At 43.9% G+C, this 13,047-nt stretch overlaps 1 protein-coding gene across 1 annotated transcript in view; it reads right to left on the bottom strand.

Annotated features, from left to right (window-relative positions):
• Nucleotides 1–1,232: 1,232 nt before the first annotated feature.
• The window catches only part of EPHA4 (EPH receptor A4), a 104,319-nt gene continuing 92,504 nt past the window's right edge, over nucleotides 1,233–13,047 (bottom strand). Inside the window, exons 14-18 of the mRNA XM_053951474.1 lie at nucleotides 12,072–12,221; nucleotides 9,500–9,693; nucleotides 6,897–7,052; nucleotides 5,737–6,614; nucleotides 1,233–3,554 (exon numbers count right to left, since the gene is read on the bottom strand). Of these exons, the coding sequence (XP_053807449.1) occupies nucleotides 6,500–6,614; nucleotides 6,897–7,052; nucleotides 9,500–9,693; nucleotides 12,072–12,221 (615 nt within the window). The 3' untranslated portion in view covers nucleotides 1,233–3,554; nucleotides 5,737–6,499. The remainder of the gene's footprint in view (nucleotides 3,555–5,736; nucleotides 6,615–6,896; nucleotides 7,053–9,499; nucleotides 9,694–12,071; nucleotides 12,222–13,047) is intronic.

Raw genomic sequence — 13,047 nt, 5'->3', positions numbered from 1 at the left:
TTGGAGTAAAAAGTTTCTAGAGGATGATTTCTTAGATTTGGGAGCTAAAAGGGGAAGAGAGCAGAGAATCAGCAGAAGGAGGGGAAGGACCCAAGTGTTCAACCCTCAAAGGACACTTTGAAACAGTTGTTTCTTAAAAAAAGATGTAAAGGTTCTTCTTTCATTTCACAATGAAGCTAAACAATTTTTAGAACATCTTTGTGCGTGTGAAATGAAATCTGTTTCTCCAGCCATGACACATTCTCCCTTAGTACCCGACTGGCTGGATCCAGGCACCTCAGAACCACCCAGCTGGCTGCCCTCCTCACCCAGCTACAGAAGGTGAATTTGCTTTTAAAACACAACCACCCAGTGCTAGCAGCAGGGCTTTTGGCCACCAGCACTGCACAGTACTGTTCTGCTGATATCACTGGAGTCTTTCCCAGTCTGGTTCAAAATCTTTTTCAAATAGCTCAAAATCTTAAGGAAAATTCTACAAGAGCCACCGTTGTTTCTTTGCCTCCCACAAATGGTGTACATGTGTAATTTGGGTAATTAAAGTTCTGTGCATCCCAAACTAAGCAGCAGCCCTGCTGTAGAGGTGATGGCTGAGGCCACTGCACCCTTGGCTCCCACGCCCATGAGCCATCACACAGCAACATCCTTTCCACAACATCCATGCTCTCAGGTCCTGGCATGGAGGCCTCCTCAGGGAAACTGTCCCTCTCCATTTTCTGCTGCTCCTGACACCTTTCCACGAGTCTTCACCACGAGCCCACTGGCACAGGCAAAGGCAGCCCCTGAGCAGAGCAGTGTGGGCAGAAACTCAGCAGCAAGGCCATGGCTGCAAGGAGAGGCGACAGCCTGGCCAAAGGACACGGTGGTAACTGTGGGAGCTCTGCCAAGGACATCTGACCTCAGGCAAGGTCCAGCTGGGGAGCAGGGGAGGGACACTATCCCTAGCCAATCCCAGACATGAATATGAAAAATTATGGCCCTGTAGGTTTTTCTCAGGCACAGTGCCCATGGATAGCACCTGGTCTCCAAGGAAGGATCACTGATATTATTACCAAGCACCCTTCCCACATCACAGACACCACGGCTCAGGACAGCAGCAAGGAAATCTGAAATCTGCTGAAGAGTATAAATCCCTTTGGGGCAAACACCAGGACTGTTACTCTGAATTCTCTACCTGTATCTGTTGTGGATACACTCTAGATTAAAAACAACATGCAATAATTAGAAATAGTCAATTTCAGGTTTGTACAGCAACTACTTTATTATTTTCAAATGCAAATGTTTGCATTGTTTGCTATTTTACAATTTTACAAACTAGGTATAAAAGACCATAAATAAATGACATAAGTTATGTGTACCTAAAATTCACGGAGGGAGAAAAAAATTACAAATTAAAACAAAATAGAAAAATCTATATATCTAACCCAGAGATCGTTCAAATGCACGAACCAAGAAATGCTGTTAGAATTTTTCAGTATGAACTAAATTATAATATGCCTCATACATTCTAATTTACACAGTCCTTGCATATTCCAACATACTTGCAGTGATACAAAAAAATAAATGCACTCTCTTTTTATTTGTCTGATTAGTATTTCAGATTTTTTTTTTCTGGTTATGAAAATGTCACATAAAAGAAAAATACTGCTTTTTAAGTCCCGTTTACTGGTTACTTACCAGTTTTGTTTTGTTTTTTTTTTTTTTTTGTATTTTATACATATATATTTTTAATACATAAGATCCATCACAAAATTAGCACAGCAAGAAACCCGGACAAACATCAACCATTGGTGTGTGAGCAGGACAATTGAACACACTCGTCGTGGGGGACAAGCTGGCAGCAGCCTGTCCCCGAGGGCAGCAGTGTCTGGAGCAGCCTGTGGTGGCCCAGCCCGTGGCCACCTATGGCACAGCTGGCACGTCCTGGTGCCCTGCCATGCCCAGCTCCCCTCGCTTCCCTGCCAGCCCTGCTGCTCCTCCTCCTTCAGAGCAGATGGAATTACCACAAAGGGGGGGAAACAGGGAACAGGAGCAACCTCGGGACACCAGGTCACAGCTCTGGGCAGGGCTGCACATCCAGACTGCCCCACATGTGCCCGAGAGCCCCTGGGCCACATGGGCAGCACGGCCACCTGCCCCCTGCCAGGTGCTCGTGGCCCTGTGTCCCCTGGGTGCAGGCACTCAGCTCCACTCCAGCTGCCCCACGCTACACCAGGGTGGATTCTCCAAACACAGCAAGCTCTCCTAGGTAGTGTCAGCATGCTGCAGCACTGCTCCCTGGGCCACGGAGCAAAGAGTGTCTTCTACTGCTCTTCAACTGCTCTTCAACTGCACAAGGAACAGGACACACTGCACAACTCTTGCTAACTGTTAGCTTTACAGGTCTTGTTGCATTTTTGTTCCTTATCTGTGCTGGGAACCAGGGAAGTATTCTGATTATTACGTTGCACACAGAGCAAGGTGCTTCTGTGAATGGAAGAACTGCATATATTTGCTAGCATTCAACAAGTCTTCAAAATCCTAGTTTTGTAGATAAAAAAGGCTACGTAAGAATTCAGTTCAGGATTACCAGTGGGTAGAGATGCAGGTGTTGCCTCCAGCACCCTGCCACTGAGAAACTGGTCGTTCTTGGTCACGAGCAGGGCACTAGTACAAATAAACACTTAACAAGAACCTTTAGCACCCTTTAGATCCTGCATTCATTACTCCAAAACTAACTTGAAATTGCCCCTGTTTCAGGCTGCAGAACTACTCAACAACGTTAGTGTGGCAGCTAAAAAATACACTTACAGATACAGAAATTGCAACACTTTCTTAATGTGTGTGTTCTCGCTATCATTTCAGACATGAGCTATCAGCCTGGTCTCACAGGACAGAGGTGTTTGGGGCACATTCACAGGCAGTTCTACACACGAGGTGACTTGCACGCCAACACACGCACACAAGCACACGTACGCACCTTTCGGAGGAGATAATAATCCATTCAAGGAAAAAAATATATTTATATCACTGCAATGGCACCTTTAGTGTAAATGTCACTTCAGCAATGTACACAGGCAGCTCACAGGAACTGGGTTCTTTGCTGTGGCACCTGGCCTGGCGTCCATGGTAAGATGTGTAGTGCTCTGTCACCTTCATTCATCCGGGATGCAGTGGTGACAGCCAGGGGAATGAGGAGAGACAACAACAAAATATATAAATAAAACCAAAGGTAAGCAGAGAAAGCAGAGGAGGAGGAAAATCAAAATCCAGAAGTCTGCAGGGCTTTGACACAGTACATTCCTCAAGTGACAACTGGGTGCTGAGTCTTAACGAGTTAGTTATCGCTCAGTGGAAAAAAACAACGGAGTGGGTGGCCCAGGAAAAAAAAAAAAAGAGACAGTAAAAGTCACACTCTCTTCAGGGACCGATGACTGTTCAGCACGTGTTTTCCAGAATCAGTGCTATGGAAGACGCAACTGTGGGTCCAGAAGGCTTCATGTCTAGTCTGTGTTCCTCCATGGTCAAATGTGATCAACAGGACGGGCTACGAGGCTGTGAAAGCAAAATCCACCTGCCTGCACAAAAAGAGAAACCAAATTAAATGTATTAAACCACATGCACCAAGACAGACAACCCAGACCTGCCCAAATGGCAGCGATCAAAGGGTGGGAACCCTTTGCCTTCCCTGTCCTTCTTCAATCCCTCACACTATTTCAAAATCTTGCTTCCATAGCATACCTTACATACAGATATGTAATCAACCAATCTATTTATCTGTACTTACTTGGGCCACCTTTTTTTCCCTAAGTCTGCTCTCTTCAAGCTAAAATCACATTCCAGTGGATGCCCCTCATTGGCCATATTTTATCTCACAGGAAACACAACCACGAGTGGCAGTGCTGAAAACCCAGCATCTGGGCTGCCTTCACAGTTTTCATTCTATAGGGACACAGTTTTCCATTTTGTGTGGAAAATATTGCACTGTTTTGAATTACCACTACTACACTCCAAGACAGCAATTTAACAAACTGGCCAGAAAATTGGGTGTATTTTGGTTTTAGATAAAAAAGATGAACTCAACAGAATGCAACAGATTTACAGCAAGGAAACTTCAAGTATCTCTGCACTTGAGAGGCAGAAGAATTTTTCCTGCTGAAAGTACAAATGTCAGGTCTTTAAAATGAGTAACTACTTCTTATGTTGCCTAGCAAAGTGACATTAAAACATGCTGGTTTAAGTAGATTTTTTTAAGGAAATCTTAAATTTCTTGAAATGGAAAAGCTTTTATAAGTAATACTGCAGAACAGTTTATACTGAGCTGTCATGACTTGACAGGATCCAAATTTAGCATCTCATATTCAGAACAAGTTGTTCTCTCAGAGAGTTGGAAGTGAGGGAAAGTCAGTGGTTAAAATCAGCAAGTTATTGTTAAAAGTGACAAAAAAAGTGATGTGAGTGACAATACGGTATGTGTGATTTGTCCAACTGAGTGAACTGTTTTGGATTTAGAATAAACTCAATTATTAAGAAAGTTTGACCTATAAAGCCACTAAATCATTTCTGAATTTGCTGTCAGGTGTGGAGTAGGACCAAAATATTATAGACTAAAGAACCAGTCTTAGTGCCATTAAACGATAAATCTCACCTTTCTGACATTGTGCCTGGCACAGCTGAAATGCAATGTCAGTTCTAAAGGACATGTCATGAAAATCCTCCTCCTGCTCAGTACAGAGTAAGTGGCCCATCTTTTTTCTAAGGTCATCTCATCACTTTGGTCCTCAAAAGGACTTTAAAGGAATCTAACTTACATACTCTGTTCAAAAAGAGTAATAAAAGCTTCATGACAAATAAATTCAAGCCTCAGTTTGTTCAGAGCTTTACTGGATAAAGCTTTATCCTGTGTGACCTGCTGAGGACAACCACATTGCCATGGCAGTCTCCTCAACCTAGCAAGCCACTCAACTTCCATCTATTCCCTAGAGGAGGCAGCTTTTCCATGCTCCCTCTCCTTGGCCATAACTGCAGAGGGGTGCCAGGCCCCAGCTGTGCAGTCTGCACCTGGCTTTCACACACCCACAGCTGCCCTGATAATCCCAGATACTCACCCTACAGGGCCGGTTTTCAAAGTGGATTTTGGTTCCCACAACTGATCCAACAGGATCACGGTGCACGAGCTGTTACCCTGCCTGACACCCATATTGCACAAAACCTGCAAGGCTGCATGCTCTATCCCATTTTTTTCTGCTCCCCTTCCCATAAAACCACTGACACCACAACTGAAACGCATCTTTCTAAAACTCAAATACTGCTTTTACTGCTGTTCATGAGAATGCAGGAAAAGTCTTTGGTTCTTCTCGGTGCATTTATGACTATTTGTACTTTGCATTGTGGCATCCATTCATGTTGAGTTTCCCCATCCACAACATAAGGGCATCCCTACTGCTCCCAGTGTGAAATGAGGTCAAGCTCTGAGCACCGAGCTGAGCCCTGAGACACTCCTACACCTTGTCTGCACACCCTACCAGGCAACAGCTTGGGAGCAATTTGAGATAGTGCAATTTTCACTGCCATCAAATAGAGCAAACAATGGGAAAGGCTCAGCAATTAGTCTGGGAAACCAGCACAGATTCTTACAAACCAGTTAGAACCCCAAATCATACCACAGTAGTTTTTATTTTCCCCCAACAGTGATGAAATCCTGGCACAGCTTACAAAATAAAGCACCGTGAATATGTTGGACACAGTACTTCCACTGACCTTCCATGACATGGCAAAGGGAGTAAGTTTCTTGAAAGAGAAAAGAAGTCTGAAAGCTCCACAGCCACGATTGCAACAGCTGACTACTGGCAAGATGGTCACAAAAGTCTTTCAATGGTAGGCTTCAGCATGGCACAACAGCCAAGAACCTCCCCAGAAGTCCAGTTTTGTCCAGTAATCCACAGGGTGGGTCACTTCACGTCTCAAGCCCATAAACGGGTAGATCACTAACTGGCAGGCACTGATTAGCCACATGATATTCTCACTGAGGTTTCTGCAAGGTGTTAGTGATGCATCAAGTCTGCAAAGAATATCCTAGGGCAGATTCTTCATTCCAGTGAAAGATACACAACGGTGGTTTCACCCACAAATAAAACACTATGGTTGTAATCCTACAGGTCACAGGGAGAAGAAAAGTAATGCTGTTGTTTTTCAAGCACAGTATCTGGCAGCAAACATAGCATCAAAACTTGAATGTGACTTTATATTTATATAGATACATGTATTTTACATATCATTGATCAACAGAGAAGTATGTTCCAAGAAACCATTTGTTCCAGGTCTGGTTTCAAATGACGGCTTGTCGTTTCTGGAGGCCCCTCCCAACACACACGCTCGGGTTCCGCAATCTGTACATCAAGCAATGCTGCAGATCTTTATTTCGACGGGCGAGGAGACGAAGTAAAAAAAGTGCAGTTCTTCAATTAAAGTGCATGGATGAGGTAAACTAATTTCAAGAGTTTTGAGTTTATTCAGTGCTGGCTCAGACGGGAACCATCCTGCCGTGCATCTGTTGCATTTGGGTGCGCATCGCTTGGACGCTGCTCAGGATCTTGTTCTGGTGCGCCAGGGCCGTGATCCCGATCCTGGCCAGGTCCCTGTGGAAGGCAAGAGAAGAACAAGGGGCTGAGAATGGTGGCTCAGATGCTGGTGCAGAGAAGAATATTAAGAGTCAACCGCAAGCAGCATTAGCAAAAGCAGATGTACAGAAATGTTTAATTAAATAAGTGGAGGCATTGTGGAGGCATTTTAAAGTTATCCTCCATCCAAATGAAAGGCATTCCATTCCTTTAATGACTGTAATGATATGCAGCACAAAGCAAGAGAGGCTGATTAAATCCAGATTTACCAGTTTTTTTGTTATATCGCTGAGTACTTACTCCTGGTTCATATGCACCACAGCCTCTAGGGTGGTATAGCCAGCAGCTGTGAAGTTATCCTTGTATCGCTCCATTTTCATGGCTTGGAGCCAGTCACTGACAGAAACAACCGCCGAGAACTCAGGGGAGCTGGGATCCAGCAGGGCTGTGCTAGGTCTGGATGCCAAACAGTGAAAGGACAGAGAAATGGTGTCAGCTGGATCAAAAACCACAAACCCGAGTTTGGTCTCTGCAGCAATTAACCTCAATGATGAGGGAAAGCAAGGGCAAGAGGCTGTGCCCAAAGAAACTGGTGGTTCTGCACATCAACTCAGATCAATGCAAGAAACTGAACAAGATGCAAAGTAATGGGCCAATTTTTCCTAAGAATGAATTTGACCTGAGGTTCTATTTTTGGTTTGAGATCTAATTTGAACCACAGTACAGCTTATGATTTACATCTCAGATACAACCAACTTCATAGAAAATGCTTTTAGTCTCCAAAACAAAGAAAATGGCAATGCTAGAAGGCATTTGGCCTGCTGGGTCTGTGTCTCATGGGCAGCAGTGCCAGACCTTGCCAACCCTGCGTGCGTCAGACTTCAGCTCAGCAGTTACAGAAACACTGCTGAAGTATGTGCAAAGAACTGGGAGCTCACACCCTGCCAGACTGGTTTGGAGGGTTAAACTCTGGGCAGGTTCAGATAACTCCTGTTTCTAGCTAGGTCTGCTCAGTGCATTCAATCAAACTCAGGACAGCAGGGAGTTAATCCCCTCTTTAATCAATCCATTCCTGACTGAGTGTGTGCCAGGAGTGGCGGGAATCACACGAGCTTTGATCTTTGTTTGCGCTGTGGAATGTGCTTCTCATTTTGTCTTGCACAGTTTTGCCAATAATTATTTTTACAACATTTTCTTCTCTTATTAATATTGCATTTACTATTTCATGTATATCATAAGTCACAGTTTCATTAAAGCACTATAAATTACTGTTATCTATCTAATCAAAACAATTATCATTTAGCAATTCATTTGAAAATGCACATCATCAAAGACTAGGTGTGCAATAGCATGGTTAGGTCTTGCCTGAGGCATGGAGTACACGCTGGCAATACTTGGTTCAACTCTTTCACTGCATTATCTAACACAAGACCAGTGATGATAACCTATTTATATATAATTATGCTTTAAGTATAAAGTCATATATTAATAATGTTATATGCATATTTGCAATTCCTATGCTGAAGAAAATAAAAATATTTATAAACAGCCATGAACGTGAAATGACCTTTCATAGGCTGTTAATTTACATACACACACACAGAGAATGACCTTGAACAGGTTATTAACTATTGGAAAACCTCTATATTTTCAAAGAACACCCGTAAATTGAAAAGAAAGCAAAATGGAGGAGTTCATACTGTGATTCTTCTACCAAACGATCACAGCAGATCATACTGTGATTCTCACCAAGTAAATTATTTAAGCCTCGAGGGAGGATACATTTTTGCCAGGCTCCCAGTGCAATTAGGGCAATCTGGAAGAGGTGGCAATAGCGGCCTCACAGGGTTAATGATCCCTCATCTGGTGACATACATTGTAAGCAAGACTCACAAAGGGACATACAAGCTTAAAAAAGGATGTTGTTCTGTTGGAGGCTGAGACAGAATCTCTGTTACTCCCCCACTGATTCAAGAAACTTAATTTTGCATTGTCTAATGCATATTTTTGTACCTTTCCTCCTAATAAAAAACATTTTTCTATTATCTTCCTTGTTTCTTTTAAACTTTTTTTCCATATTTGCTGTAAGCAAATCTACCTGACAAAGCAGAGACGTTTGGAAAAAATGGACCTGGTAGAGATCAGTAAAGCTCCTATTACTTCAGCAGGGTTTCACCAGCTTACACAAACTGTTGATCTGTCCCAACAAAGCTATTTTGGTTTTATCCTACAACTCTGGGAGTCTTCCTTCCTGCTGCACTTGTCTTGCACGTACCAAGTACACCATGCTCAGCAAACAAAACAAATGTAATGCAGGATCGGTGGAGACATGAAACTGGCTTTCCACAAAATTAAATTCAAATTCACATAAAAATTAATCCACACCTTCCCAATGCCCGCGAGGCGTTGGCTGTAATGCTGTAACGCTCATTTGCAAATCCTACACAAATCTAGGGTTTATAGAACTTGATGATGTGCTTTTCCTGCAGAAAACCACATCACTCCTGTTAGCTGCACTGATTGAGGTGACCCTACCCACTCAAGCCCTTTCACCAGGGGGAGAAGGGGAAAGAAGCAGCAAACTTTGCCTTTCAACAGAGCTTGCCTGCGTCAGGACCTGCTTCAGGCTGTGCTGGAAACTCGCTCAGCACTGGTGTGATCCAGCAGCAGCTCTGCTCACTCCCCTTTCCTCCTGGCAGGGCTGGCGAGCCTGGGTGCCCCAGGGGCCACACGGAGCCAGCAGAGCCCTGTGCTCACCCACGCAGAGCAGCGGCTGCTGTGCAGGCTGGCCCTGGGAGCTGCGTGCCACCTGCACTCCCTGTGCCACCTGCACCCCCTGTGCCACCTGCACCCCCTGTGCCACCTCCCCTGCACTCCCTGGTACGTCGCAGAGCACGGCTGACCTGGAGCTCTCGCTGCCTGTCCTCTTCAGGCTGTTGGGGTTGCGGATGAGCTTGTCCAGCATGTTGACGATCTGCCCAAATTTGGGCCGGTCGCTGCGCTCCTTCTGCCAGCAGTCCAGCATCAGCTGGTGGAGGGCGATGGGGCAGTCCATGGGCGGGGGCAGCCGGTACCCTTCCTCGATGGCTTTGATCACCTGCAAACGGCACAATTAGGAAGACATTGGAGAACATCAGACACGGCTCAGTCCACCAGCTGAGTACCGTTTACCCTAGGGCCATCCAGACTACGGTGACAAATCCCCAGTTAAGTGATACACCACGGAAAATTGCACTCGGACTCAGACAGCTGGTGGTCTCAGAACTGTCATTTCTCCTCAACAACTCAAAACTAAAAGTGTAGCCAGAGCAGACATCAGATACAGCAAGGCAATTTGTCACAAAAAAGCACATGGAATACAGGGATGACAGAAGAGCCCTGGTTAGAAATAAGCAACTAGCCTCATTGGACAGAGGGCTGGAGAAGCAACAGCTCTACAGCAACTCTTTACTATCAGTCAGTTTTGGGTACAGTATGTTGAGACTGTATTTTCCCCATCATTTTTAAGATACATCAGATCTCTCCCTCCCCCTGTCCTCCCAGGCTAGCTCATCTCTGTCAGTAAGAGAGGCCTTGCAGAGAACCTGTTCCCTCACTGCTGTATGCTTTGAGCCAAGAAATGCAGAGATAGGAACCCTTTTGTGCAGCTTTACAGAAGTCCAACACATCTTAAGTATGTATTTCATATTTAACAGAACCCAGAGAAACTCAGACTGAAATCATTTCAAACCCTCTAAAAAGCACTCCAGAGGCTCTAATGGCTTCTTAGCTCTCTCAGGAGAATGGGACACAACCAGAACTCATTCTGACATGACAGGGACATGACCCAGGAGCCTTCAGATCTGAATTAATCAATATGATACCGCTGGCAGGACTCACAATGAGACTAGACACCAGGAGTGCTCAGAGACTGAGTTGCACTGAATTCTCTCCTTCTGGACTTGTCCAATTAGTGGCTAAAATCCACTGGGAGGACAAGGTGAGGGATATGCTTGCATTATTAACAGCTATTCAGTGACCACAAATAAAGTGACTCTCACTCCTCCAGAAAGTATGAAGAGCCTTTTGATTTCTCTTGGTTCAACACACACTGAGTATAATTTGAAGTCCACTTCTGCTTTGTTGTGAGAAGCACTGCTCTTGCCATCATTAAGGAAGAAAAAAAAGTATGTCTATGCTATGGACTGTAAAGAGTGTGCACAGACAGTAATATTGGCTTTCCCTGTCTCGTTCAAGCCAGCTTTTCAACGTGGTTTAGCAGTGCACAGTCGCAGTGAACACCAGCCTAACATAAAGAGCTCTAATAAAAGCAGCTGTTTGTTGCAGTGAGCACCACTGCGCTGTGCAGACATGCCTGATATAACCGAGACACATCTGGTGTTTTATTTTCTTGCTAAGTCTTGATGACTTCCTGTTAGCAAAAGGAAGGCAAGATTGGGTGCCAGAAGAGACATTTCACATTAGAAGGAAATTAAAATTATATCCCCCATTTAGATTAAATGCCATCCACATCTAGACACTCTTTGAAAACGTTCAGCTCTACAGAAGAAAGCAGATGACTTGTAAAATGCCTTAACCACTCCCATGACTGTATATTCAGATTACCATTTTCTTCTTCCCTTACTTGCTTGTAAATCCCCTGGGAAAAGAATTACGGATAATCTAAGACTCATTTTCATTGGGATTTTTTTTTTTTTCATTTAATAAAAATTCTATTAGCAAAAGCTCTTATTAGCACTATTATTAAATACTCTTCTGGAACAGCAGCCATTGTGCACAGTCCCTCTTGGAACACACTGAAGTAGTCCAGATGGTACGGTTAAACAGGACATGCATAATTTAAGAATGGTCATTTATAAAAGCTGCTTTTTAATGCCCTCAGGGGGCATCTATGCCATTGTCACAAGGATGCTCTGACTGATGATCAGAATTGGATTTTCTATGCATTGATTTAGATATCCTTCAAGAAGTAAAATCACCTGGAAGAGTTATAAGCACATTGGAGCTTCAAGAATTAACTACCAATAGGAAGCCCAATCAAATTCAAGTGTTTTTCTCTTAAAGACATTCAGTAAACTCAAGGTATAATATGAACATTCAAATCTTCCTTCTCTTGACAGTATTACGATTTGACAGTTTAAATATATTAGTTTCTCTTTCCTCCATTTTTCTTTAGTTGCTATGTTTTTTACATTTAAAAGACCAAACCAAATAAACCCCATGCACAAAGTATAAACCCTAACTTGAGAATCCCCTATTCTGTGAGCTTAGACAAAGCTTGAAGTACTCAAGGAACTTTAGTTCCAGAGAGGTTCACTGAGAAAACAGGAGCCTACCATCCACGACATCCTTTTAAAAGCCTGGAATAAACATAGCTATATAGCAATTGCCACAGAAACACATCAGCAGACATCTAAGGACAAAGATGAAGCCATGGGGAGGGGAAAGGCAGGGGAAGCCCAGAAGGACACTCACATCTTGGTTGGACATGTCCCAGTAAGGTCTTTCCCCGTAGGACATCACCTCCCACATGACGATGCCGTAGCTCCAGACGTCGCTGGCCGAGGTGAACTTGCGGTAGGCGATGGCCTCGGGAGCTGTCCACCTGATGGGGATCTTGCCACCCTGCCACCAAGGAAAGGAACCACAGGCTGGTGAGGCACTGATGCAGTGGTGTGTGTGGTGACACTGTTCTACGTATTCAAAGTACAACAAGGTTTTTTGTGTACAGCTCCAGATCCCTTCTGAAAATCTCATCCACTTTCTCTCCTGCTTGCCATAAAGCTGTCAGATCCAACCAGGAGGCAATGCTGCCCATCTGTTTGCTTTAGTCACGAGAAGGAGAACCAGTAAATTGTTAAATGTATTTTTATCAGCCCTCCAAGAGATCTCTGCTTAGGGCTATGCTGAAGCCTGAGAACAAGCCAGGGGTTTTACAAACTATATATTAGAGATTTAGTTGACAAAACAAATAAGTACATGCTGTTAATTACTATTTCCTTGCTTGCCTGTCTGACCTGTTTGTCCTGTTTCAGAAAAATGGGATTATAAACATTTTGCTTTTCAAAAAGGTAAAATAAAGAGAGGATAAACTGGGAAGAATTATGAATACAGTGGTGTTTCCCATGGGCAATAGCCCAACTCCTGCCAGAGATGTGAGAAGGCAAGCAAGCCTCTGGGCTCTCAGACCCTGGAGGAGGAGTTCAACACCAAACCAGGGTACAAGGCTGCTTTTGATACCTGTTGGAGAAATCTGCCTCTTCTTACAATACTTGTTTTTTTTAACAAATAAAAACACTTGGCCATCTGATTTGGGCCACTGAGGTCCTACACTGTTTAAAAAGGAACTCACTCCATCCTGTTTATCTGATTTTGCCTTAGCTGAGTGATCCCAGGCCAGAGATTTCTCCTTTTGTTTATGCTAATATGCAAGGTGGTTTTAATTGAGCTT

Source organism: Vidua chalybeata, chromosome 10 (assembly GCF_026979565.1).
Source record: "Vidua chalybeata isolate OUT-0048 chromosome 10, bVidCha1 merged haplotype, whole genome shotgun sequence".
Taxonomy (NCBI): domain Eukaryota; kingdom Metazoa; phylum Chordata; class Aves; order Passeriformes; family Viduidae; genus Vidua; species Vidua chalybeata.
This window is presented reverse-complemented; position numbering and strand designations above follow the sequence as displayed.